At 43.5% G+C, this 27,997-nt stretch overlaps 1 protein-coding gene across 1 annotated transcript in view; it reads left to right on the forward strand.

Moving 5' to 3' along the window:
* ddx1 (DEAD (Asp-Glu-Ala-Asp) box helicase 1) overlaps positions 1-23,820 on the forward strand; it is a 75,776-nt gene extending 51,956 nt beyond the window's left edge. The window contains exons 24-26 of the mRNA XM_072498806.1: positions 4,511-4,606; positions 18,814-18,934; positions 23,463-23,820. Of these exons, the coding sequence (XP_072354907.1) occupies positions 4,511-4,606; positions 18,814-18,934; positions 23,463-23,593 (348 nt within the window). The 3' untranslated portion in view covers positions 23,594-23,820. The remainder of the gene's footprint in view (positions 1-4,510; positions 4,607-18,813; positions 18,935-23,462) is intronic.
* Positions 23,821-27,997: the final 4,177 nt, after the last annotated feature.

Raw genomic sequence — 27,997 nt, forward strand, 5'->3', positions numbered from 1 at the left:
AAGGATGTGCTGTCCTTGGAAAGGGTCCAGAAGAGGTTCACAAGAATGGTCCCTTGAATGCAGAACTTTTTATATGAGAAACGGTTGAGGACTCTAGGTCTGTACTTGTTGGAGTTTAGAAGGATGAGTAGGGATTTTATTGGAACTTACAAGATACTGCAAGGCCTGGATAGAGTGGACGTAGAGAGGATGTTTCCACTAGTAGGAAAAACCAGAACCAGAGGGCACAACCTCAGACTAAAGGGGCAATCCTTTAAAAGAAAGGTGAGGAGGAATTTCTTCAGCCAGAGGGTGGTGAATCTGTGGAATTCATTGCCGCAGAAGGCTGTGGAGGCCAAATCACTGAGTGTCTTTAAGACAGAGATAGATAGGTTCTTGATTAATAAGAGGATCAGAGGTTATGGGAAGAAGGCAGGAGAATGGGGGTGAGAAAAATCAGCCATGATTAAATGGCGGAGCAGATTCCATGGCCGAGTGACCTAATTCTGTTCCTATGTCATATGGTCTTATAGTTTCTCCCTGATTCCCATTGACTCCAGTTTTGCTAGGACTCCTTGATTCCATACATGATCAAATGCTGCCTTGGTGTCCAGGGCAGTCACTCGCACCTCACATCTGGTGTTCAGCTCTTTTGTCCATGTTTGAACCAAGTCTGGAATGAGGTCAGGAGCTGAGTGATCCTGGCGGAACCCAAACTGAGCATCAGTGAGCAGTTTATTGCTAAGTAAGTACCACTTGATAGCACTGTTGATGACCCTTTCCATCACTTTACTGATGATTGAGAGTAGACTGATAGGGCAGTAATTGGCCATGTTGAATTTGTCCTGCTTTTTGTGTATAGGACATACCTGGGCAATTTTCCACATTGCCAGGTAGATACCAGTGTTGTAGCTGTACTGAAACCGCTTGGCTAGAAGCCTGGCAAGTTCTGGAGCACATGTTTTCAATATTATTGCTGGAATATTGTCAGGGCCCATAGCCTTTGTGGTATCCAGTACCTTCAGCCGTTTCTTGATATCGCATGGAGTGAATCGAATTGGCTGAAGACTTGCAACTATGATGCTGGGGAGGAGACCAAGATTTCTCACTGAAGATTAAAGTGAATGCTTTAGCCTTGTCTTTTGCACAGATGTGCTGGGTTCTTCCATCATTTAAGGGCAGCACGGTAGCATTGTGGTTAGCACAATTGCTTCACAGCTCCAGGGTCCCAGGTTCGATTCCCCGCTGGGTCACTGTCTGTGCGGAGTCTGCACGTTCTCCCCGTGTCTGCGTGGGTTTGCTCCGGGTGCTCCGGTTTCCTCCCACAGTCCAAAGATGTGCTGGTTAGATGGATTGGCCATGCTAAATTGCCCTTAGTGTTCAAAATTGCCCTTAGTGTTGGGTGGGGTTACTGGGTAATGGGGATAGGGTGGAGGTGCGGGTTTAGGTAGGGTGCTCTTTCCAAGAGCCGGTGCAGACTCGATGGGCCAAATGGCCTCCTTCACTGTAAATTCTATGTATCATTGAGGATAGGGATATTTGTGGAGCCTCTTCCTCCAGTGAGTTATTTAATTGTCCACCACCATTCACCACTGGATGTGGCAGGGCTGCAGAGCTTAGATCTGATCCGTTGGTTGTGGGATCACTTAACTCTGTCTATCACTTGCAGCTTCTGTTGTTTGGCACACAAGTAGTCTTGTGTTGTAGCTTCACCAGGTTGACACCTAATTTTTTAATATGTCTCATGTTTCTCCTGGCATGCCCACCTGCATACTTGTTTGAACCAGGGTCGATCGCCTGGCCTGGTGGCAATGTGGGAGATGTGCTGGGCCATGATGTTCCAGATTGTGGCTAAGTACAATTCTGCTGCTGATGGCAACACCTCATGGATGCCCAAGCTTGAGTTGCTAGATCTATTCTGAATCCATCCCATTTAGCACGATGGTAGGCACACAACACAACAAATGGTATCCACAGTGTCAAGACGCGACTTTGTCTCCACAAGGACTGTGCAGTGGTCACTCCTACTGACAATGGCATAGACAGATGCATCTAAGACAGGTCAGTAAAGATTAAGTCAGCTATGTCTTTTCCTTTTGTTGGTTCCCTCACCACATGCTGCAGTCCCAGTCTAGCAGCTCGGTCTGTGGTGGTGCTACTGAGCCACTCCGGGTGATGGGCATTGACGTCGCCCACCCAGAGTACATTCTGTGCCCTTGCCACCTTCAGTGCTTCCTCCAAGTGGTGTTCAACATGGAGGAGTAATGATTCATCAACTCGTGGTGGATGGTACGTGGTAAGCAGCGGGAGGTTTCCTTTCCCATGATTGACCTGAAGCCATGAGACTTCATGGGGTTCAAATTTAATGTTGATAACTCCCAGGGAAACTCCCTCCCGACTGCATACCACTGCTTAAATGGAGTGCTCTTTCCTAGGTCCAATGCAGACTCAATGGGCCGAATGGTCTCCTGCACTGTAAATTCTATGTTACTAGATCGGTCCTGCCATTGGGAAAGGACATACCTCCAGGGATGGTGATAGTGGTGTCTGGGATGTTATGTGTATGGTATGATTCTGTCAGTCTGACTATGTCAGGCTGTTGCTTACGTAGTTTGTGGGATCGCTTTCCCAATTTTGGCACAGGCCCCAGATGTTATTAACAAGGACTTTGTCAGGTCGACAGGGCTGGGTTTGCTGTTGTCATTCCAGTGCCTAGGTCGAAACTGGGTAGTCCGTCCACTTTCTTACCTTTCTATTGTAGCGGTTTGATACAACTGAGTGGCTGTCAGGCCATTTCAGAGGGCATTTAAGAGTCAATCATATTGTTGAGGATCCGGAGTCACATGTAGGCCAAACCAGGTGAGGACAGCAGATTTCCTTCCCTAAAGTACATTAGTGAACCAGCTGGGTTTTTAATGACAAATCGACAATGTTTTCATGGTCTTCAGACTTTTAACTCCAGATATTTATTGGATTCAATTTCCACCGATATTTAAATCCAGCTCGCCAGAGTGTTACCCTGGGTTTCTGGATCACCAGTCCAGTGACAATACCACAATGCCACCACTTCCCCCTATTGTACCAAGTAATAACCAAACCCTGTGATCTTTTAAAATTGTATAGCTGCTGTTTTTAGATGGTTTAATATGGAGGCTATTTACAATTATTTCAAGCAGGAAGATATTAAAGTATTGAAGTTGCAAGTCCAATAATTATGCTTTGTATCCTTATTGAGCATCATTTGAAATCTATTGATGTGTTGTCACTTTGAAAAGAACCAGAATTTGGCTGGTCCTCCTGGAGCTATGACTACAATTAGAAAACACAGGGGTTCCCAAACTGAGGTCCGCGAAAGGTTTCCAGGGGGTCCGTGAAGCTGGCAGCCACTATGTGCAAACATACAAAGTTTAAAAATAATTCGAGATGCCAATCAGAGCAAGAACTCTTGGAGCATTGGATGCTGATTCGGGGCGGTACAGTGGTTAGCACTAGTGCCTCACAGCACCAGGGGCCCGGGTTCAATTCCAACCTTGGTGACTGTGTGGAGTTTCCACTTTCTCTCCATGTCTGCGTGGGTTTCCTCCGGGTGCTCCAGTTTCCTTCCACAGTCCAAAGATGTGCAAGTTCGGTGGATTGGCCTTGCTATATTGCCCCTTAGTGTTCAACGGTTGGGGTCTGGGGTTGTGTGGGGATTGGGCGGGGGAATGGGCCACGGTTGGGTGCTCGTTCAGAGAGTTGGAGCAGTCTAGATGAGCTTAATGGCCTCATTCCCCACTGTAGAGATTCCATTATAGGCTGACTGGTTGGCCCATCAATATCCAGTACTCCAAGAGGCCTTACTCTGATTGGCCCATTCGATTTATTCGATCTCACTGTTGTTGGGCATAAAAATCTGCAACCAACAGCGAGGCTGAGCTGAGGCAGGAACTGACAGGAGATGAATCTGCCAGAAGCGGGCCTTCGGGAAAGGAGCAGGGAAGGGGGTGTGAGGACGTGTGTCTGCGTGTGCAGGGATGAGACCGAGATACGGATGTGAGACAGCGGTTGGGGTCGTACATGAGACCATGGGGCAGGGATGAGTGCACAGTGGGGGAGCGGGGACAAATGCATGGTGCGGGTGAGGACAAGCCGCCGCGCACACATCATTCCTCCCGTTTAAAAATGACAACTAGCAAGATTAAATATCTTTTTAAAGGAGAGAACCTTTTTTACATTACTCAATCCTAAATTGGATAATTCTTCCAGGGGTTAATGTTAAGGGGCCATAGGAGGGTGGCTTTGCCTGGGGTTAATGTGAGGGGCCCATGTAGCTGGTGAATGTATTTGTGACAGTGTGCCTCTTCCTAATTCCTGATATATGGTATCCAGAAAATACTTTTTTACATGTTATTTCTATGTTCAAACCTATTTTGTGGCAAAAAGGGGGAGTTGACATTATGAGAATGTTTGGGGTTCCCCGATGTTCCTGGAGTTCTGCGGCACAGAGTTTGGCAAACCCCGGCTTAACCAAAACTTAATTAACCGTTTCTAGGTTTGGTACCATGTATGTCCAAATCGTGGAAGAGGTTGCTACAACACCAGACTGAAAGACCAGGGTGGATGTACCATATGGTACAATGAAATCCAGGTATGTTATCCTTTTGCATTCAAAAACAAACATCGCATTGATCTGTGTGAATTTTTTTAAAATGTTTTTTATTAAGTTTTTCCAATTTTTTTTTTACCATAATCGCAACTAACAGAAACATATTAGTGCAAGATGTACAAAACAGAACACGCTTAATTGCAAGCAAGATGGGATAAATTCAGAACAGTATACTTAAGGAACTGGTGCCTCTAGGTTACACACCAGATCAATCCAACAACCGATGAATGAATTGAGTTCAGGGGACTGAGGATAAGACCATGTAAATACAGCGGATAATAATCTGGGTTGCACACACATGTGTTTTATGATTTCAAGACTAACACAATAAGCCAGCTCATGGAAAACCCAGAAGGAGAAGGTCAGCTAAGGTAGAGCCTATACATTTGGGATCATGGTCCCATGTTTTATGGAATGCATCAGACTTTGAACGGACTGCAGCTATGGAGACATATTGCATCACTACCCAGTGCCAGTTTTGAATTGAAGGATATTTGTCACTTATCCAGTAGCATAGGAGATTCTTGTGAGCTGCAACGGTCAAGATATTGTATAGCCTTTTTCATTAAAATCAGTAATTTCCAATCTGGAAGACTCCGATTTAGAAACACCGGATTAGATACCAAGGCTCTGTTAAAATTCCTCTCCAGTTCTCTGACTACATCAAACCAGTAGGATTGAATCTTAACACAGGTCCATAAACAGTGTATATTATCACATTTGACTTCCAGGCAGTTTGGGCAACTCGTGGATATTGCAGGATCAAGCCTGTGTCTTAGACTAGCCATGATATGCAGATGATGCAGTAGTTTGAAATGGGTCTCCTTCATTTCATTACAAACCCAAATTTTGCAAGTCTCCTCGTCAATATTCATTGCCAATCCTTTTCCCAAGACTGTAAGGCCCCCAACGTGCTAATGTAGGATCTGGAATTAAGATGCAAGGTTGTCTTGTTAAAGATAAAGCCTCACAGCTGTAATTACTTAAAAAAGCAGATTGCTAGGCTGTCAAATTGATGATGTGGAGATGCTGGTGTTGGATGAGGTGGGCACAGTAAAATCTTATAACACCAGGTTAAAGTCCAACAGGTTTTTTTGGAATCACTCTCTTTCGGAGCACAGCTCCTTCATCAGGAGACTCACCTGATGAAGGAGCTGCGCTCCAAAAGCTAATGATTCCAAAGAAAAACTGTTGGACTTTAACCTGGTGTTGTAAGACTTCATACGACTTCTTGCAGTGTCAAAGTTATGACATAGCTGCTCAAAGGATGACAAGGAAGTATCTCTCAACTTAACTCGGCCTACAAATGTGTTTACCTCGCCAAGTATCGAATCATTTGTCAATTAGACCGGACATAAAGTCTGGAATACCTTGATAAGAGAGAGCAGAAGCCAGTTTATGGCTGGCATTCTCCCGTCTCCGACGGCAAAGTCGCGTTCGGCGATTGGCCGGAGAATTCCCGTTGGTGCCGAAATTGGGGGCGGCGCCGCTTTTGCGATGCTCCGTAACCTCCAAAACGGCGTACTCGCAGTGGGTCACTCATGCTATTTTTTTCCAGGAACCCGGCGTGGCGGCTGCGGACTGAGTCCAGCGCCGCCACAGTTGGGGTGGGCCAATCTGTGAGCATGGGGGCATTTGGCAGGGGCTGGGGGCACTGGTCCAGGGGTGGCGAGCATGGCGAAAAGGGGGGCACTATTTGGCAGGCCGGGTCCACCCGCAGCCGGCGCCATGTTGCACAGCGTGGCCACTGCAGGCCGCCGCCGTGCGTATGCGTGGCCACGGACCCGCCAATTCTCCGGCTGTATCCGCAGCTAGAGCCGGGGGGCACTACGCTGCGTGTCTGCCAGCCCCCTCACAAGACGGAAGATTAGTGGAGGTTTTGTGCCGTTTCTTCGGGCGCAAAACGCCACTGTATCCTACACCTGCGTCAACACTTAGTCTCAAAATCAGAGAATCCAGCCCTATATCTTCCTTCGAGCTGAAAGACAAATCTCAAGAGTTTTAATTATCATTGGATTATCATACTTAGCAGAACCAGCCTTAAAACTACCATGAAACAACATTGCCTGTAGAGGGTAAACCTACTGGTCTACTTCAATATCGAGCCAAATGGATAAAGGATCCTTCCTAGCCAAATCCCTTATAAACCTTAGATGAGAAGCTAGCTGTTATAGCATAATATTCAGGAGACCCAGACCTCCCTTGGCCCCAGGAGTTGAAACTTAACCAGCTTGTGACAAGGCTGCTGCTTATTTCAAATAAATGAGCTAATCATTCTGTTAATTCCCCTTAAAACTCTAGCAGACAATAATTAGGGCAAAATCTGCAGGGGGTACAACAATCTAGGCAATACAATTTATCTTAATTGGTACAATCTGTCCCAGCCAAAAGACTAGCAGCGAGCCAGGTCCCACCTAATAAACATAATCAGCAGAGGAAACTTAGCCCACCTAGCTGTCTTAAAAAAAGGGGAGATTGTAACTACCAAATATTTGAACACCAGGGGGGAAACTAAAGAGGAAATTTATGAGGAGGGGGTTTACCACTCAATGCCCCTACGGGCATAGCTTCAGAATTTGTAAAGTTGATCTTCTAACCAGAGAATGCACTGAATTTGTCTACCACTCCAATAATTGCGGGACTGTAACAACCGTGTTGGATACAAACAGCAGCTCGTCATCCACATAAAATGTGATCTTGTGCTGCCTCTTGAATCCACTTAATATATTCCTCACCCAACCCAAACATCCACCAGGTATACATCAAATGATTCCGTTCAACTCAGTCAAAAGCTTTTTCCGCGTCGAGGGAAATCGGCATGTCCACATTAACTCTTACCAACTTTTATAGATGCACCATAGAAAGCATCCTATCTGGCTGCATCACAGCAACGTCCAGTGAACACTGCAAAGTCCAGAAAGGCCTTAGTGCTGAACCCCAGGGAATACTTCGAAGGTCCAAACACATTCATTATTGACAGTGTCTCCATGCATTTTGCCCTTAATTATTACATATCTACCACCCCTGTCTCGCGTGCAAGTCTCTGCCTTCAAGGGGAGGTAATTGTTGATCAGAATTCCCACCCCCCCCCCACTACTAAATGAAAAAGAAGTGTAGACGGCTTGCTTCAGCCAATCTCTTTTCAATTTTAAGTGCTCCTTTTCTTCCAGATGAGTTTTCTGTGATAAGGCTATGTCCGCCTTCTTCTTAAGAAAAGAGAGACTCTGGGCGAACTTCTCCCCAAACGGCGCGATGTCCGCCGACTGGCGCCCAAAACAGCGCCAATCAGACGGGCATCGCGCCGCCCCAAAGGTGCGGAATGCTCCGCATCTTTGGGGGCCGAGCCCCAACATTGAGGGGCTAGGCCGGCGCCGGAGGGATTTCCGCCCCACCAGCTGGCGGAAACGGCATTTGTTGCCCCGCCAGCTGGCGCGGAAATGACATCCCTGGGCGGCGCATGCGCGGGAGTGTCAGCGGCCGCTGACAGTTTCCCGCGCATGCGCAGTGGGGAGAGTCTCTTCCGCCTCCGCCATGGTGGAGGCCGTTGCGGAGGCGAAAGGGAAAGAGTGCCCCCACAGCACAGGCCCGCCCGCGGATCGGTGGGCCCCGATCGCAGGCCAGGCCACCGTGGGGGCACCCCCCGGGGTCAGATCGCCCCGCGCCCCCCCCCCCCCCCCCCCCCCGGAGCCCGCCCACGCCGCCTTGTCCCGCCGGTAAATACCTACTTTAATTTATGCCGGCGGGACAGGCAATTTCTCGGCGGGACTTCGACCCATCCGGGCCGGAGAATTGAGCGGGGGGGCCCGCCAACCGGCGCGGCCCGATTCCCGCCCCCGCCGAATCTCCGGTACCGGAGACTTCGGCAACCGGTGGGGGCGGGATTCACGCCGGCCAACGGCCATTCTCCGACCCGCTGGGGGGTCGGAGAATGACGCCCTCTATCTCCTTTTGATAGGGTGATTAATACCCCCGTACATTGCATGAGCAAATGAAGATTAACTGCCACCATTACATAGGCCACAAAAGAAGATTAGGACTGGATATTCGTGCCACAGTCCCCAAATCTGTTACATCAGAGGCACCAAAGTATCCCCCATCTGCACCCTCCACGGATAGAAGACCTGCTTGTACCAATGCAGGATAAACAACAACAACACCTCCACAATAGTTCTCCATACCAGGGCCCCGCAAGGCTGCGTACTGAGCCCCCTACTCTACTCCCTGTACACACACGACTACATGGTAAAATTTGATTCCAACTCCATCTACAAGTTTGCTGACGATACGACCACAGTGGGCCGGATCTCGAATAACGACGAGTCAGAATACAGGAGGGAGATAGAGAATCTAGTGGAATGGTGCAACGACAACAATCTATCCCTCAATGCCAGTAAAACTAAAGAGCTGGTCATTGACTTCAGAAAGCAAAGTACTGTACACACTCCTGTCAGCTTCAACAGGGCCGAGGTGGAGATGGTTAGCAGTTTCAAATTCCTCGGGGTCCACATCTCCAAAAATCTGTCCTGGTCCTCCCACGTCGACGCTACCACCAAGAAAGCACAACAACGCCTATACTTCCTCAGGAAACTAAGGAAATTCGGCATGTCCACATTAACTCTTACCAACTTTTACAGCTGCACATAGAAAGCATCCTATCTGGCTGCATCACAGCCTGGTATGACAACTGCTCAGCCCAAGACCGTAAGAAACTTCAGAGAGTCGTGAACACAGCCCAGTCCATCATACGAACCTGCCTCTCATCCATTGACTCAATCTACACCTCCTGCTGCCTGAGGAAAGTGGGCAGCATAATCAAAGAACCCTCCCATCCGGCTTACTCACTCTTCCAACTTCTTCCTTCGGGCAGTTGATACAAAAGTCTGAGAACACGCACGAACAGACTAAAAAACAGCTTCTTCCCCGCTGTTACCAGACTCCTAAACAACCCTCTTATGGACTGACCTCATTAACACGATACCCCTGTACGCTTCACCTGATGCTGGTGTTATGTAGTTACATTGTGTACCTTGTGTTGCCCTATTATGTATTTTCTTTTATTTCCTTTCATTTTCATGTACTTAATGATCTGTTAAGCTGCTCGGAGAAAAATACTTTTCACTATACCTTGGTACACGTGACAATAAACAAATAAACAATAAAAATACGAAAAAAGCACGATCACAAAGGTTCTAATGGGACATTCCGCAATAAGATTGAGGATCATAGGATTACCCCCACAACCATGCTGTCATTAACATCAGGATATAATCCCCCCAAGGGGGAGAAAGAAGGACCCACAAGGTAATAGGAACAGAATGCCCTGCCTGCATTTTAAACCCGCCCATGAAGATCTGCATTCACCACCACCCCCTTCAGCAATGGCGCCACTCGGTTCTGCCATGATTTACACATGGATAGTACGAAAAGACAATGGATAATAAGCACATGACACATCTACCACAGTACGGTAGCCCAGTGGTTAGCACTGTTGCTTCACAGCGCCAGGGACCCGGCTTCGATTCCCGGCTTGGGTCACTGTCTGCGCGGAGTCTGCACGTTCTCCCTATGTCTGCGTGCGTTTCCTCCGGGTGCTCCGGTTTCCTCTCTCAAGTCCCTAAAGACAGGCTTGTTAGGTGAATTGGACATTCAGAATTCTCATTCCGTGTACCCGAACAGGCGCCAGAGTGTGGCGACTGGGGGATTTTCACAGTAACTTCATTGCAGTGTAATGTCAGCCTACTTGTGACAATAATAAAGGTTATTGTTATTATTGCCATGACTAAGATAGGATAATAAGAGTCCCTGAAACACTTGAGACATTAGACCATAAGACCATAAGACATAGGAGCGGAAGTAAGGCCATTCGGCCCATCGAGTCCACTCCACCATTCAATCATGGCTGATTTCAACTCCATTTACCCGCTCTCTCTCCATAGCCCTTAATTCCTCGAGAAATCAAGAATTTATCAACTTCTGTCTTAAAGACACTCAACGTCCTGGCCAACACCACCCTCTGTGGCAATGAATTCCACAGACCCACCACTCTCTGGCTGAAGAAATTTCTCCTCATCTCTGTTCTAAAGTGACTCCCTTTTATTCTAAGGCTGTGCCCCCGGGTCCTAGTCTCCCCTGCTAATGGAAACAACTTCCCTACGTCCACCCTATCTAAGCCATTCATTATCTTGTAAGTTTCTATTAGATCTCCCCTCAACCTCCTAAACTCCAATGAATATAATCCCAGGATCCTCAGACGTTCATCGTATGTTCGGCCTACCATTCCTGGGATCATCCGTGTGAATCTCCGCTGGACCCGCTCCAGTGCCAGTATGTCCTTCCTGAGGTGTGGGGCCCAAAATTGCTCACAGTATTCTAAATGGGGCCTAACTAATGCTTTATAAAGCTTCAGAAGTACATCCCTGCTTTTATATTCCAAGACTCTTGAGATGAATGACAACATTGCATTTGCTTTCTTAATTATGGACTCAACCTGCAAGTTTACCTTTAGAGAATCCTGGACTAGGACTCCCAAGTCCCTTTGCACTTCAGCATTATGAATTTTGTCACCGTTTAGAAAATAGTCCATGCCTCTATTCTTTTTTCCAAAGTGCAAGACCTCGCACTTGCCCACGTTGAATTTCATCAGCCATTTCTTGCACCACTCTCCTAAACTGTCTAAATCTTTCTGCAGCCTCCTCACCTCCTCCATACTACCTGCCCCTCCACCTATCTTTGTATCATCGGCAAACTTAGCCAGAATGCCCCCAGTCCCATCATCTAGATCGTTAATATGTAAAGAGAACAGCTGTGGCCCCAACACTGAACCCTGCGGGACACCACTCGTCACTGGTTGCCATTCCGAAAAAGTACCTTTTATCCCAACTCTCTGCCTTCTGCCTGACAGCCAATCGTCAATCCATGTTAGTACCTTGCCTCGAATACCATGGGCCCTTATTTTACTCCGCAGTCTCCCGTGAGGCACCTTATCAAAGGCCTTTTGGAAGTCAAGATAGATAACATCCATTGGCTCTCCTTGGTCTAACCTATTTGTTATCTCTTCAAAGAACTCTAACAGGTTTGTCAGGCACGACCTCCCCTTACTAAATCCATGCTGACTTGTCCTAATCTGACCCTGCACTTCCAAGAATTTAGAAATCTCATCCTTAACAATGGATTCTAGAATCTTGCCAACAACCGAGGTTAGGCTAATTGGCCTATAATTTTCCATCTTTTTCCTTGTTCCCTTCTTGAACAGGGGGGTTACAACAGCGATTTTCCAATCCTCTGGGACTTTCCCTGACTCCAGTGACTTTTGAAAGATCATAACTAACGCCTCCACTATTTCTTCAGCTATCTCCTTTAGAACTCTAGGATGTAGTCCATCTGGGCCCGGAGATGTGTCAATTTTTAGACCTCTTAGTTTCTCTAGCACTTTCTCCTTTGTGATGGCTACCATATTCAACTCTGTCCTCTGACTCTCTGGAATTGTTGGGATATTACTCATGTCTTCTACTGTGAAGACTGACGCAAAGTACTTATTTAGTTCCTCAGCTATTTCCTTGTCTCCCATCACAAAATTACCAGCGTCATTTTGGAGCGGCCCAATGTCAACTTTTGCCTCCCGTTTGTTTTTAATGTATTTAAAGAAACTTTTACTTTCATTCCTAATGTTACTGGCTAGCCTACCTTCATATTTGATCCTCTCTTTCCTTATTTCTCTCTTTGTTATCCTCTGTTTGTTTTTGTAGCCTTCCCAATCTTCTGACTTCCCACTACTCTTTGCCACATTATAGGCTTTCTCTTTTGCTTTGATGCGTTCCCTAACTTCCTTTGTCAGCCATGGCTGCCATTCCCCCCTCTGATAACCTTTCTTTGCTTTGGGATGAACCTCTGTACTGTGTCCTCAATTACTCCCAGAAACTCCTGCCATTGCTGTTACTACTGTCTTTCCCACTAGGCTCTGCTCCCAATCGATTTTCGTCAGTTCCTCCCTCATGCCCCTGTAGTTACCTTTATTTAACTGTAACACTTTTACATCTGATTCTACCTTCTTTCTTTCAAATTGGAGATTGAATTCTACCATATTATGATCACTGCCTCCTAAGTGCTCCCTTACTTTAAGATCTTTAATCAAGTTTGGCTCATTATATAACACTAAGTCCAGAATGGCCTGTTCCCTCGTGGGCTCCATCACAAGCTGTTCCACAAAGCCCTCCTGTAAACATTCAATGAATTCCCTTTCCTTGGGTCCACTGGCAGCATTCTTTACCCAGTCCACCTGCATATTGAAGTCCCCCATGATCACTGTGACCTTGCCTTTCTGACATGCACTTTCTATTTTGTGGTGCATTTTGTGTCCCCGGTCCTGGCCACTGTTAGGAGGCCTGTACATAACTCCCATTATGGTTTTTTTGCCTTTGTGGTTCCTCAACTCTACCCACACAGACTCCACATCATCTGACCCTATGTCATTTAGTGCTATTGATTTAATTTCATTCCTAATTAACAAGGCAACCCCGCCCCCTCTGCCCACCTCCCTGTCTTTTCGATAGGTTGTGAATCCCTGGATGTTTAAATGCCAGTCCTGAACCCCCTGCAACCATGTCTCTGTGATGCCTACCACATCATACCTGCCAGTCACAATCTGGGCCACAAGCTCATCTACCTTGTTCCGTACACTGCGCGCATTTAAATATAGCACCTTTAATTCTCTATTGACCGTCCCTTTTTGTTTTCTTAGTGTGGTGGACCTTGGTTTACTGAGCCTTTCCATACACTGTGTCATATTTTGTGGGATGGGGACTATCGTAACCTCTCCTGAGTTTTGTCTTTTCGTGCTTTTTTGTATACCTAAGCAGCTACGCTTCCCACTGATTACTTCACCTCTTGGTTCCCTGACTTTCCCTTCAATACAGTGCTCAATTATTAGAATCTTCCCTTAACAGGATAAAAGACATTCAGCAACAACATTGTGTAAAGAGTCTGGATTAAAGCTTTGAGTTAGTCCAATTTGCAGACCATCAGTCCAAATCCGTGTCCTTCATAGATGAAGGCGAAGGCAGCAGTCGGATTATCGAAAGACTTTATGGAGTCGTTGGATATGACGTTCGAGGTCACAGGATAAAACATAACATAATTCTCTCCAGCTGCTTTGAGTTGCCTTTGAACTTCATCAAAGCCACAACGATTAATCTGTGTCACCGCCAAAAAGTTCTGTAAGAAGGAAATCATCAGCCTTGTAGAGCCAGGTCCGACCACGCCTTGCCACCTCCAAGACTCTCTGGCGATCTTTAAAATTGTGGAAGCAAATGATTACAGGCCTGGGACGAATGATGTCACTTAACCCCCAACAACGGGATACAGTGCGCCCTTTCGAAGTTGAAACGCCCAGCCTTCGCATCCAGCTTAAGAAAACGTGGCAGTCGGTTCTCAAAGAACCTAACAGGTGCCATACCTCCACTCCATCAAGCAGATCAACGACTCAGAAACTCTTTCTCCGACCTCGGTTCTCCAAATAGCCGGTTTTCCAAGAATTGAATTACAGCTTCCGCCAAGGCAGCATCATATTCCAGGATTTTCTCCTCCGTATTGAGGCTCAAAAGTCTTGTGTTGGTGTTCTGCAACTCAGCCTCATGAGCACAGAGGCCAGGATGCCAAGCCTCTGATTAATAACTCTCAAAGTAAGCGGTCATCATTTTCATCACCTCCGAGTACATCAGAGAGTGCCAGGTTGGAGACCTCTTGGGGATCAGGCGCCATATTGAAAATGCAGCTCCACCCTCATTGAATCCATTTATCAACGGGTTTCTTGATGTTATTCGGCATATTCTTATCAATACGAATCTAGAAGTCGTCCAGGGACATAACATCAATTATTAGTTTGAGGATTAGGCAGGTGAGTGCCTGGCAATCAGGATAAATGATGGATTATAAGCAAGTGGCACAGAGACTGTGTAAAAGCAGCCATTCCTGTGCCTACATCACATGATCTCCAGCCTATGTGGTTTATTTTAAGTAAAGTCTTTCACCTACTGTGGTAGTTGGTTCACCAGTCTATTTGGCCATTCTTCAGTGACCTAAAAAACTTTCTATTCAGGTCTAATTTCAGAATTATTTGTTGACTACAGCTGACATTTGAAGTAGCCACGCCTACATCAATAAGAAATTAGATAGTACATGTTTTGATTAACATACTTGGATTACTTCTTGCAAAATAATCTACAGTTGTAAACTTGAATACCAACTTGCTTTTTAACCCGACATAAATTTTGATACATTTGATTTTTGTTTGCCTCACATGAGGAATATTTGATTTCATTTATACACCTACAAACTTTGACTTTGGTGACTTGTATGTTGGTTACTATCGGATTGCAAGAAACCTCCCTCTTAAAGATGGAGAACAGAATGTCCCAACAACCATATCTGATGTCTACAGAACTTGGAGGATGTGCACAATAGAACACTCCCTTCTTACATCTTGTATTTTTTGCATTATAACATATTTCTCATGGAGATGCTCATAATAAATAAGAATGCAGACGAGAATGAAAGTATTTCACCTTAGTGTCCAGTGCGTTATTGTGTCACGGGCATGTTTACAACCAATTGCTGCAACTGCATGAAGTAGGATTAATTATTTTTCTATAGATTTCTAGCTGATTTGTAAATGCCTTCATCCTCTCCAAAATAAGTGCTAATAATGTAACTAGACTTTTGAATAAGATTGTTTTACATCTGTAACAAAATGTAATGTTCAAACTAAACTTGAACTTTTGATGGCACTGTTCATAGCAAGCCACGGATGGGGGGGGGGGGCAGGAATGCATATAAAGATTGCATTTGTTACCATGTAAGATAACCTCTTGGAACATTGTGGCAACTGGATCAGAGCTGAGCTATTTCTGACCCTGCCTAATATCAACAACATAGGCAAAGCTGCAAAAAAATGAAAAGAAATTTATTTACTTTGGATGGATTTGAGATGAATAGTAGCATTATTAGCAACTGTAACTCTAACCAGGAATTTGGCAAACTTTATGTGCTGTTTTTACCAATCCCACCCCATTGCAGTTAAATACATTGTAGTGTTCTTGATAAAAGGTTGTATATCGATCAGAACTAATTTCCAGGCCATATCTATTGTGATCCTGGAAATAATAACCCTTATCATACCTCCAATTAGAAAATCATCCAGACCATTTACCAATATGTAGCTACTTTCTGCCCCTCTGTCTCCCCACCCAATCAAAATAGGTAAATTATCTTATACTACATAAGAACTAGGAGCAGGAGTAGGCAATCTGGGCCCTCGAGCCTGCTCCGCCATTCAATAAGATCATAGCTGATCTTTTGTGGACTCAGCTCCACTTTCCAGCCCGAACACCATATTCCTTAATCCCTTTATTCTTCAAAAAACTATCTATTTTTATCTTAAAAACATTTAATGAAGGAGCCTCAGCTGCTTCACTGGGCAAGGAATTCCAGAGATTCACAGCCCTTTAGGTGAAGAAGTTCCTCCTAAACTCAGTCCTAAATCTACTTCCCCTTATTTTGAGGCTATGCCCCCTAGTTCTGCTTTCACCCGCCAGTGGAAACAACCTGCCCGCATCTATCCTATCTATTCCCTTCATAATTTTATATGTTTCTATAAGATCCCCCCTCATCCTTCTAAATTCCAACGAGTACAGTCCCAGTCTACTCAATCTCTCCTCGTAATCCAACCCCTTCAGCTCTGGGATTAACCTAGTGAATCTCCTATACACACCCTCCAGCGCCGGTACGTCCTTTCTCAGGTAAGGAGACCAAAACTGAACACAATACTCCAGGTGTAGTCTCACCAACACCTTATACAATTGCAGCATAACCTCCCTAGTCTTAAACTCCATCCCTCTAGCAATGAAGGACAAAATTTCATTTGCCGCCTTAGTCACCTGTTGCACCTGTAAACCAACTTTTTGCGACATCCAGGTCTCTGCACAGCAGCATATTTTAATATTTTATCATTTAAATAACAATCACTTTTGCTCTTATTGCTGCCAAAATGGATAACCTCACATTTGTCAACATTGTATTCCATCTGCCAGACCCTCGCCCATTCATTTAACCTATCCAAATCCCTCTGCAGACTTCCAGTATCCTCTGCACTTTTTGCTTTACCATTCATCTTCGTGTCGTCTGCAAACTTGAACACATTGCCCTTGGTCCCCAACTCCAAATCATCTATTGTAAATTGTGAACAATTGTGGGCCCAACACTGATCCCTGAGTGACACCACTAGCTACTGAGTGCCAACCAGAGAAACACCCATTAATCCCCACTCTTTGTTTTCTATTAATTAACCAATCCTCTACCCATGCTACCACTTTACCCTCAATGCCATGCATCTTTAGTTTATGCAGCAACCTTTTGTGTGGCACCTTGTCAATGGCTTTCTGGAAATCCAGATATACCACATCCATTGGCTCCCCGTTCTCTACCGCACTGGTAATGTCCTCAAAAAATTCCACTGAATTAGTTAGGCACGACCTGCCCTTTATGAACCCATGCTGCGTCTGCCCAATGGGACAATTTCCATCCAGATGCCTCGCTATTTCTTCCTTGATGATAGATTGCAGCATCTTCCCTACTACCGAAGTTAAGCTCACTGGCCTATAATTACCCGCTTTCTGCCTACCTCCTTTTTTAAACAGTGGTGTCATGTTTGCTAATTTCCAGTCCGCCGGGACCACCCTAGAGTCTAGTGAATTTTGATAAATTATCACTAGTGCATTTGCAATTTCCCTAGCCATCTCTTTTAACACTCTGCATTCCATCAGGGCCAGGAGACTTGTCTACATTTAGTCCCATTAGCTTGCCCATCACTACCTACCTTAGTGATAACAATCATCTCGAGGTCCCCACCTGTCATAGCCTCATTTCTATCAGTCACTGGCATGTTATTTGTGTCTTCCACTGTGAAGACCGACCCAAAAAACCTGTTCAGTTCCTCAGCCATTTCCTCACCTCCCATTATTAAATCTCCCTTCTCATCTTCTAAAGGACCAATATTTACCTTAGCCACTCTTTGTTGTTTTATATATTTGTAGAAACTTTTACTATCTGTTTTTATATTCTGAGCAAGTTTACTCATAATCTATCTTACTCTTTATAGCTTTTTTAGTAGCTTTCTGTTGCCCCCTAAAGATTTCCCAGTCCTCTAGTGTCCCACTAATCTTTGCCACTTTGTATGCTTTTTCCTTCAATTTGATAATCTCCCTTATTTCCTTAGATATCCAAGGTCGATTTCCCCTCTTTCTACCGTCCTTTTTGTTGGTATAAGCCTTGGTATAAACCTTTGCTAAGCACTGTGAAAAATCGCTTAACAGGTTCTCCACTGTTCCTCAACTGTTTTACCATAAAGTCTTTGCTCCCAGTCTACCTTAGCTAGTTCTTCTCTCATCCCATTGTAATCTCCTTTGTTTAAGCACAAAACACTAGTGTTTGATTTTACCTTCTCGCCCTCCATCTGTATTTCAAATTTCCCCATATTGTGATCACTCCTTCCGAGAAGATCCCTAACTATGAGATCATTAATCAATCCTGTCTCATTACACGGGACCAGATCTAGGATTGCTTGTTCCCTTGTAGGTTCCATTACACTGTTCTCGGAAACTATCGCGAATACATTCTATAAACTCCTTAAACCAATCGACATGTAGATTAAAATCCCCCATGATAACTGCTGTACCATTTCTACATGCATCAGTTATTTCTTTGTTTGTTGCCTGCCCCACCATAATGTTACTATTTGGTGACCTATAGACAACTCCTATCAGTGACTTTTTCGCCTTGCTTTTCCTGATTTCCACCCGAATGGATTCAACCTTATCCTCCATAGTACCGATGTCATCGTTTACTATTGCACAGATGTCATCCTTAAATAACAGAGCTACACTACCTCCCTCATTATTTAGAAACTTTGGTCATGCCCAGATTTTCTACTTTTAGGAAAGAACAATTGAAGGTACAGAGTTAAGATGGATAATACAACAGAGGTCTATTGACTCCTAGGGTGACTAACATTCAGTAATGTTTGTAAATATTTTTCAATGGATTGTGAGTTGAAAATATTTTGACTCTACATTTCCTGTGCATACTGGCCCATTTAATGTCTCAGCCAAGAAAATAAAAACATTTGTAATTCTTTCAAGCTGTTGACCGACGTCGAAGAGCACTTGAATGTCATCATCGCTCAAGTTGAGCCAGACCTGAAAATACCAGTGGATGAATTTGATGGCAAAGTAGTCTATGGAAAGAGAAGAGCAGCAGGAGGCAAGTATTTTAAAGGAGAAGAGCTTTGATATGTTGCAATCATATTGTTTTTTAAATCTATTTAATTGCATCATTGTTTTTTCCAAAGGTTCATGCAATGATATAGAAGGAGATCAGGTCATTGATCCATGATTCCTAGGTCAACTCTTTGAAAGAGTGAGACACATTTACGGCAAAGAAGGAGGCTCTTTGGCCCACCAAGTCCATGACAGCTCGCTAGAGCAAATTGTTCAGCCTCATTCCCCTGCACTCCACCCTGCAAATTTCATTCACGTTCCCATTCAATTTCCTTTCCATTGCCCACAAAGGTGATTGAAGCAGAGTTCCAGGCCATTACCACTGGCTGTGTTTTTAAAAAGGAAAATTCTTCCTCACATTCCTCCCTGCATCTCCTGTCCAAAACTTTGCATCTCTGTGCCCTAGTCTTTGTATCATCAACTGATGTGAACAGTTTTTCTATTGTCTACCTTGTCCAAACCAGTCATGATCTTGTGCACCTCAGTCACATCATCCCTATCTGTTCTCCTTGGAGCAAAGGAGACTACAGCAGCTTTTCCTATCTATATTGTAGCTAAATTCCATTATCCCTGAAATCATACTAATAAATCTCCTCTGAACCCTCAAGACCATAACCGTTCTTCCTAAAGTGTAGTGACCAGAACTGGATGCAGTACACTAACTGTGGCCTAACCAAAGTCCAAAGATGTGCAGGTTAGGTGGATTGGTCGTGCTAAATTGCCCCTTAGTATCCAAAAGGTTAGATGGGGTTACAGGGATAGGGTGGGGGTCTGACCGTAGGTGATCTTTCAGAAGGTTGGTACATACTCGATGGGCCGAAGGGTTTCTTTCTGCACTGTAGGGATTCTATAACCAGAGCTTTACAAAAGCTCAGCATAACTTCCCTGCTTTTGTAATCAATACCTCTATATGAAATCCAAGATTCTACACACTTTGGTAATCACACTGTCAATATGTCTCCTTCAAAGATCTTTACACGCAAATATCCATGCCCCTCTGCCATTATATCATCTCCCCCTATACCTTCTTACCTTCTGCAAAAATGCATCACCTTATACTTGTCTGCATTAAATTCCAACTAGCCCTAGTCTGCCCATTCTGCTAAACTATCTATGTCCTGTTGCGGTTGATTTGTATCACCCTCAGTATTTGCCAATCCAAGTTTACGATCTTCAGCAAATTGAAATTTGTACACAACATTCCAGCTATGGCCTAACAGTGTTTCATACTGTTCCTGCATTACATCCCTGGTTTTGTATTCAATACCTATTCCAAGAAGGGAAAGCATTCTATATGCTTTTGTTACAATCCCAGTTGATGTTACAACTGAACAGGAAGATTCCAGAATGGAACCCTGTCTCAAAAGACTATAACTTTATTTATTTTTAATAAAATGCAGCGGGACAGAATCACAGGATGATCAATTAGTTTTAACAAGAAAAAAATTACATGAAGAAAATCGGTTTATGATACAGTCCACCTGGGCGGCATGGTGGTGCAGTGGTTAGCACTGCTGCCTACAGCGCTGAGGACCCGGGTTCGATCCCGGCCCATGTGGAATTTGTACATTCTCTCCGTGCCTGCGTATGTTTCACCCCCACAACCCAAAAATGTGCAGGTTAGGTGGATTGGCCATGCTAAATTGCCCCTCCCCCAGTTTGACAGTTTAACAATTACACACCGGTTTTAGGATTAACATGAATTACCAAGTACATCTTAATCTACAATGGCCTCATTAACACAAACTCCCTTTTAAGCGCACAACATGATTGTGGTCAAATATACTCTCCACTCTGTAGCCCAAGTGAACATTTGTGGATGTCTCCATCAGAATTCCAGATGATTGTCACAAGAGTTTCCAAACCGTACTCCCAAAAACACATTTAAAATGTTTTCTCTTCTTTTTTCTATGAGGGGCAATTTTTCATAATGTTGGTTTCCCTTTGTGGTTTGTATTCCAAAATAGGGACCCGATTTTCCAAATGACACTTGAACAAAGCTTCCCCTCCACTATTATCGGCGAATTCAGTCCAGGATTTCACACCAACTCCTTTAGGATTTCTTTGTCTTGACTGCTGTGCAAACTGCAACTCTCGAGTCCCAGACCTCATTAAAATAGCATCATACATTTGTTTTACCTTTGAAGGCTGCTGTCCCACTTTAAATCTGGTTACTGCAATTGTCACTTTAAATCAGAACACTCTTCCTTGAATTCTTCTGAGCCATACCTTGGTCTCTGTTCACTTAACTCCATACTTCTTGGGACACTTCTCTTCATTTTCCTACTTTCCTTAACTAGCTGGACTTTAGATTTCCGGCATATGTTTTCTTAACCATTACTCCATGGTATGGCTTTTCTTATAGCAAGACTGGGAGTTGTTCCTTCTTTAGCCTTCTAAAACCAACTGCTTCTAGCAGAGCTGTGGGAGCTACCTTCTCTCTCACTACCTATCCCCAACTGCAATTCAATTGACTAAATTAAAACTTAAAAGCTTCTCTACCTTACTAAGTCCCGGTTGTGAGCAGCCATTGCTTGTTAATTTACTCTTCACTCCATAGCCCTCTCTGAGCTTGATAAAAGCACAGTTGGAACTTAACCAACCCCCACATATATAAAGACCTTTGTCCAGCATGAATCTTACTATAGGTTTTGCCCTTCCAGGCATAGAAACATTAAATTAAGCCCACTTAAAACTGTACCTTATTTCTAATGTTTACTATTACAAATATAAATCCCCTAAAACTAGCTTTATTTTCCTAACACTTTCTTTACCACCTTATCCACCTGTTCTGTGACTGACCTTCAGGAACCTGTGGACCTGTAGTCAAGTTCTCTCTCACTACCTATCTTAATACCCTTTTGTTTATTGTGTATTCACTAGCTTTGTTTTCCCTTCCCAAATGCATTACCTCACATTTCTCTGGTTGAGATGGTGGAAAAGTGGAATTCATTCCAAACAATCGATATTCTAAAGTCAATAGCTATCTCCTAATTTTCCCACCATTGAAGTCAGGATGAGCAGCCTATAATTAATTGGCTTATTCCCTGCACCTTTTTTAAATGATGGTTCAATGTTCGCAGATCTCCAAGCTTCTGGTACCTTGCCTGTATCCAGTAAGGATTGGAAAATGATCCCCTGAGCATCCACTATTTCCTCCCTGGTTTCCTTTAACATCCTGGGATACTAAGCCATCCGGCCCTGATGAATTATCCACCTTCAAGGATGTCTGTCTGTCTCTGCAGTACTTTCTCCTCTCTCATTATGCTTATTGTAACCAGTATTTCACAATATTTAACTAGATTGTCTGTGTTATCCCTCTGGTTTGAGAAGACAGAGATAAAGTGCTCATTGCCCATTAAGAACTCTTTAAGCTTGTCAAACTGTTCTGAGTTAGTCATACCTGGCTATATTTGACCATCTGACAAGAATTAACATGTATTTGAATACCTTTCTGGTTTATAATTTGCACAATTAATCTCAAAAGATTCATGGTGCTGTTTGTTGTTTCTTGGTCTTGAAACTAGTTTATCCAAATTACTTAATTTTTCATAAGCCCTTAGATCTCATTTAAATGTTTTTAAGGATCAATGCAGACAACTTAGAACCATAGAATCCCTACAGTACAGAAGGAAGTCATTTGGCCCATCGAGTCTGCATCGACCCTCTGAAAGAGCACCTTACCCAGGCCTACTCCCACCCTATCCCCATAATGCCACCTAACCTGCACATCTTTGGACACTAAGGGGCAATTTAGCATGGTCAATCCACCTAACCTGCACATTTTTGGACTGTGGGAGGAAACTGGAGCACCTGGAGGAAATCCACACAGACATTGGAAGAAAGTTTCTACTCTACACAGTCACCCAAGGCCGAAATTGAACCCGGGTCCCTGGCGCTGTGAGACAGCAGTGCTAATCATTGCGCCATTTCTTGGACAGCTATTCGGCATATCATGTCTGAGCTGGCTCTTTTGAAAGAACAATTAGTTCCACTCCCCTAACCTTCCCTGATAACCTTAGCAAATTTCTCCTTGACTGAATCCAGAAAGTAGAGTTAACCTGGAGATTATAATTTGAACCAAGTCACACATTGTTTCCAATTTTATAAATATGGAGGGGAAGTCAGCTTAGAACAAAAACTGCATTGGGGGCCAAACCACTTTCAGGAGAAGTAAAGGTACCAGTTCATTCTAAAAACAAAGCAAACTCAACTCGCGTGTGGTATGAGATTATACCAACATTTTGCATTTTTCACTTTGTTTACAGTGTTGTCACAAAATGACTTCTTATGCACTTTGCTTGCGGGTTTTATTTCCTTTTACAAATCTTCAATTGTGCAAAATGCATTCATTGAGTTGCTCCCATCAAGTCATAGCAACAGCAATAACCTCATTTGGCATGTTTGATAGTGAATGTGTTACACTAGCTGATGGAATTTAATCGGAACCAACTGACCAAATAATTCAAACTTGTCTTAATTTTAACTTTCTTTGCTCTTCCTCTTGGCAGGTGGGCAGTACAAGGGCCATGTTGACGCTTTGGCATCTACAGTACAAGAGCTGGCTGCCCTTGAAAAGGAGGCTCAATCCTCTTTCTTACATTTTGGCTATCTTCCCAATCAACTGTTCAATCGCTTTTGATTGTAACATGCGTCTCAGTTTAGTGCAACAAAGAAGCTGACAAGTTACAAAAGAAGCTTAAAATGTTTATTGCTGCAAAGCAACATCTAGGAATGATTAGCAAACACTGGTCTATATGTCGACCTTTTTTTTTTTTGAATGATTAACCACGTTTATACATGAGCTTAACGTGATAGTGAATCATCAAGTGTTGGAATTACTCTGGTGAATAAAATAAACAAAAATTATAGTGGGTTCTGTGATTTGATAAAATGTGTGAATGGAAAGTATGACAGTTTTCCCGCTTTTTAAAAATCCTTTCTACAAAGAATATAGATCTTAAGGATGTTTTTAAGCCAGCTGGACAAATTCCAGGAACATTAGAATCATGAAGAAAAAGTTTCTGAAACCATTGGTTATTTACATTTAAGTCTATGGCTAAATCTACAGTTTACTGTCTAGTCTGAGTGAGACTAGGTGGTGCTCTATTTTGTTTTTTCTCTCTTCTGTTCAACTCTTCCTACTCCCTACCCCTGGAACCCTTCGCACAAATTCAGTTTAGATTGATTTTAGATGAAAGCTTCCTTTCACTGCAGTGAAGGTCTTTGTTTATACATGCCTACAGAGCAGAACAACCTGTAATGTGGCATGAGGATGGCTAGCTAGCATTAGAATACGCTAATCATTAACATCACTTGATAGCTCCCATAAATCCAGCACAGCGTTGTATTTTGAGAAAACTCATTTTGGATGTAGCTTTAAATCCTATGTAACTAATTTTAATACAGTGTCCTTTTAAAATGAATCAGAAAACTTGAACCAATTCTTCTCACTCAAGACTCGATGCCTGAAACTTGCTGAGGAGGGGGCCTGTGCTATACTAAATCCACAGCCTTCAAATCAGAGTTGTGGGCAGACTGTCATCCTAAGATTATGATCAAAGAAGCACAAAAATAATTAATGCTGATTAAGCCATGCTTCTGTATTTCTGGCCAGAAGCATAGAAAATGTTACATCTGCATTTGGTATTGTATGTTGATTGAACATCTAACATTCTAAAAATGGCAGAGCCCTCAGTGAAATGTAAGTACACGTTAGCCATGTTAGTTTCCTATACAAAATCATGTTTCTCAATAAAGTGTAGGGTCATACCATGATCAATCCAGTACAAATTAACAAGATCCTTTAAACGCTGTAAGGAGACTAAAATGATTATTTTTGCAAATTGTGCTTTTCTGAAATGATCATTAAATTTAATCAGTCTGAATCCAAAGTTTATACAGTGTTAGTACAGGTAAGTGGTAGTGCCGTCACTTACAGTGCTGCTGCCTCCTTGAATACCAATAAAAATCAAAGAATATTTGTCATAATCGCTTTTAAAATAACAAATTAACTTATTCGACAGAGTCCATGGATTGATGGTTTCTGGGGAACTGTTTCCCTATTTTATTAAGCTCACCGACTTCTGCCCATTAATTTTTATTCGGCTAATAAAAGGCCTTTTGCCCCTTCCACTGAACATGTGTTAAGGATGGATTTTCCAACCTCTCTGCAGTTAAGCAGTGTATCAAGCTGTCCAATATAGAGGTTCGTTTTTTAAGGTTTCTCCAATTACAGGAATGAATCTCTGGAAAATATACCTGGCTAGCCTTTATACAATAATCATAAACAATATCATCGCCCCTGACTGGAGGTTTCACTGAACTAGCCATATCAATAAGGTGGCTATGCGCAATGTGGAAATTGGGCCTTTTTTTTTCATAGAATTAACAATGCAGAGGGAGGCCATTCAGCCCATCAAGTCTGCACTGGCCCTTGGAAAGAGCACCCTACATAAGCCCACGCCTTCACCCTATCCCCACACCTTCACCCAATCCCCACACCTTCACCCTATCCCCACACCTTCACCCTATCCCCATAACCCCACATACCCTTGTTTGAACACATGGGGCAATTTAGCATAGCCAATCCACCTAATCTGCACATCTTTGGACTGTGGGAGGAAACCGGAGCACCCGGAAGAAACCCACGCACACACGGGGAGGATGTGCAGTGCAGACTCCGCACAGATTGTGACCCAAGCCGGGAATCAAACCTGAGACCCTGGAGCATAGGAGCTGCCCCTATGATAAGGTGACTCACCACCTTTGTCTTAATAATTTATAAGGTTTGAACAGTACTCACCTGGGTGACTAACTGTAACAATGCTCAAATCTTAGTATCAGAAAAAGCAGTCTGCTTGACTGGTACCACTTGACTCACTGCAGCCTGGAAGGCTGAGTATATGTACTATTAACAAGGTGGTCATGTCAGACTTGGATACTAACTCCAAGACCCACAATATTTGCCATCAGCAGGAAGGAAAAGGAGTACGACTGGAATCGGCATAAGTTACAAGATTGGATTTGTTTATTGTCAGGTGTACCGAGGTACAGTGAAAGGTATTTTTCTGCGTGCAACTCAAACATCATTTAGTACATGAAAAGAAAATACAACATTGAACATTAGGGGGGAGGGGGACTATGTGTTAATAGTGGCTATGGGCGATTCCTGATTCCTTTTTGTTATTTGTTTATGTTAACATGCGGGCAGTTGTTTGGGGATTGGTGGGAGATGGGATTTTGTTGATATGGGGATTGACATTATATTCATTACTGTTTATTGTTGGTGGGTGTAAATTTGGGAGAAAATGTGAAAAAGGAGGAGAATAAAAATATATATTTTTAAGAATAAAATACATAATAGGGCAACACAAGGTATGTAATAAGGCAACACATGGTACACAATGTAAATGCATAGACACCGGCACAAATTGTATCATTCCAAATTGATGAAGCATTAATGAAAATGTTGATAGATGTCCAAAGTCTTGGAAATCTCAGGAAAGAGATTGTAGTAATTTGGGGATAAAGTCTGCTGCCACTTTGTTAGTAATTAGAAATGGGTGATAAATGCGGGTTTGAAAATATCACCACAACCTGAAACTAGCAAAGAAAAGGAATAAGGTGCAAAATTGAATTTTACAATCCACCCAGGTAATTTGCCCAAGCTGTGATTTCAGAGAATTTACAGCACACAAATGGGGTATTTGGCCCAATAGGTTGTTCCATAATTTTTATTCCTGATCCATGTGAAATATTGCCTGCATCAAAAATTATCCTAATCAAAGGCATAAATATTTCTCCATTACCTCCACAACCAGCATCTGTTCCCCCTACCGAAGACGTATCTGGTTAATTAGAGGATTCTAAACCAATTCCTAACTTAGAAATATTTAAAATGGTCTCACTACCACCAATTATCAAGGGATATGACTAGGAGATATGTTTTGTAAAGACAAATAATGCATACACAATGTCGTACAGCAAAGTACCAGAAGTTAAACATCAAAATCAGTCCGTGGAACTTTTCAAAGTCCTTGCACTGCCTTTCCACAAAGCAGCGGTACATGGTCACAAGAGATACATTTTAACTCTTCTCATGAACATCCTTTACTACACCCACAAGTTCAATAACTCATTTGTCTAATACCACGCGGGTGGGAAATGATTCTCCAAGGCAAAACCAGAAAATGCTGTTTCAGTACTCAATAGGTCAGACAGCACCTGTGGAGAAAAATAATCAATATTTCAGGTTGATGACAATCAGATTTTCAGCATCTGCAGTATTTTGCTTTTGCATTAATGTGTCTCGGAGATGCAAGGTTAAAGAATGCAGAACCAAAAAAACATACAGAAATTGGGAAAGGAAGGGGAGAGGCAATGGGTTTTAGGGAGTGGGTTACAGAGTGAATGTAGCTGGCTGCAAGTGTAGCAATGATGAGGTGTAAGGGGTGGGGGGGGGGGGGGTCATGCACATGTTGCTGGAGTTGGAGGAATAGAGGGTAGTGATGGAGGAGGTTACAGAGATAACGCCATGGAAGGATCAAATGTGAGGAGCAGAATGGTAAAATTGTGGTTCAGAGAGGATGCTCACAAAAATTGATGTAGGATAGGAATAGGGAAGCAGGATGAATTGAGGTTCACTGAGTAGAGGATAAGATGCTGGGCAGGAGACCACTGGAATTGTTGAACTGAGGTAAAAACAGCATGGATGAGGATTTCAGCAGATGGTAGGTTGAGGGAAGATCGGGGCAGATGGAACTAATGTTACAGAGCTGGAAGAAGGTGTCTGATGAAGTTAGATTGAATTGTCACAAAATTACAATCATTCTCAGGCAAGGGCGAGAGAGGAGAATGGCACCTGACAGTAGTTTCTAACTGAAGCTAGAGATGATCTGCTGACTTGTCGCTACTGAGTTGCTTGTCTGACATCCACAGGCTTTGGTGGAGTCACCATTGTACATCTGGAAGCTTATCCTATTTTAGTTGATGATGCTATCATGGATCAGTATGTAGACAAAAATGAGGAGCAAGCAATGCGTAA

Source organism: Scyliorhinus torazame, chromosome 4 (assembly GCF_047496885.1).
Source record: "Scyliorhinus torazame isolate Kashiwa2021f chromosome 4, sScyTor2.1, whole genome shotgun sequence".
NCBI classification, from domain to species: Eukaryota; Metazoa; Chordata; class Chondrichthyes; order Carcharhiniformes; family Scyliorhinidae; genus Scyliorhinus; species Scyliorhinus torazame.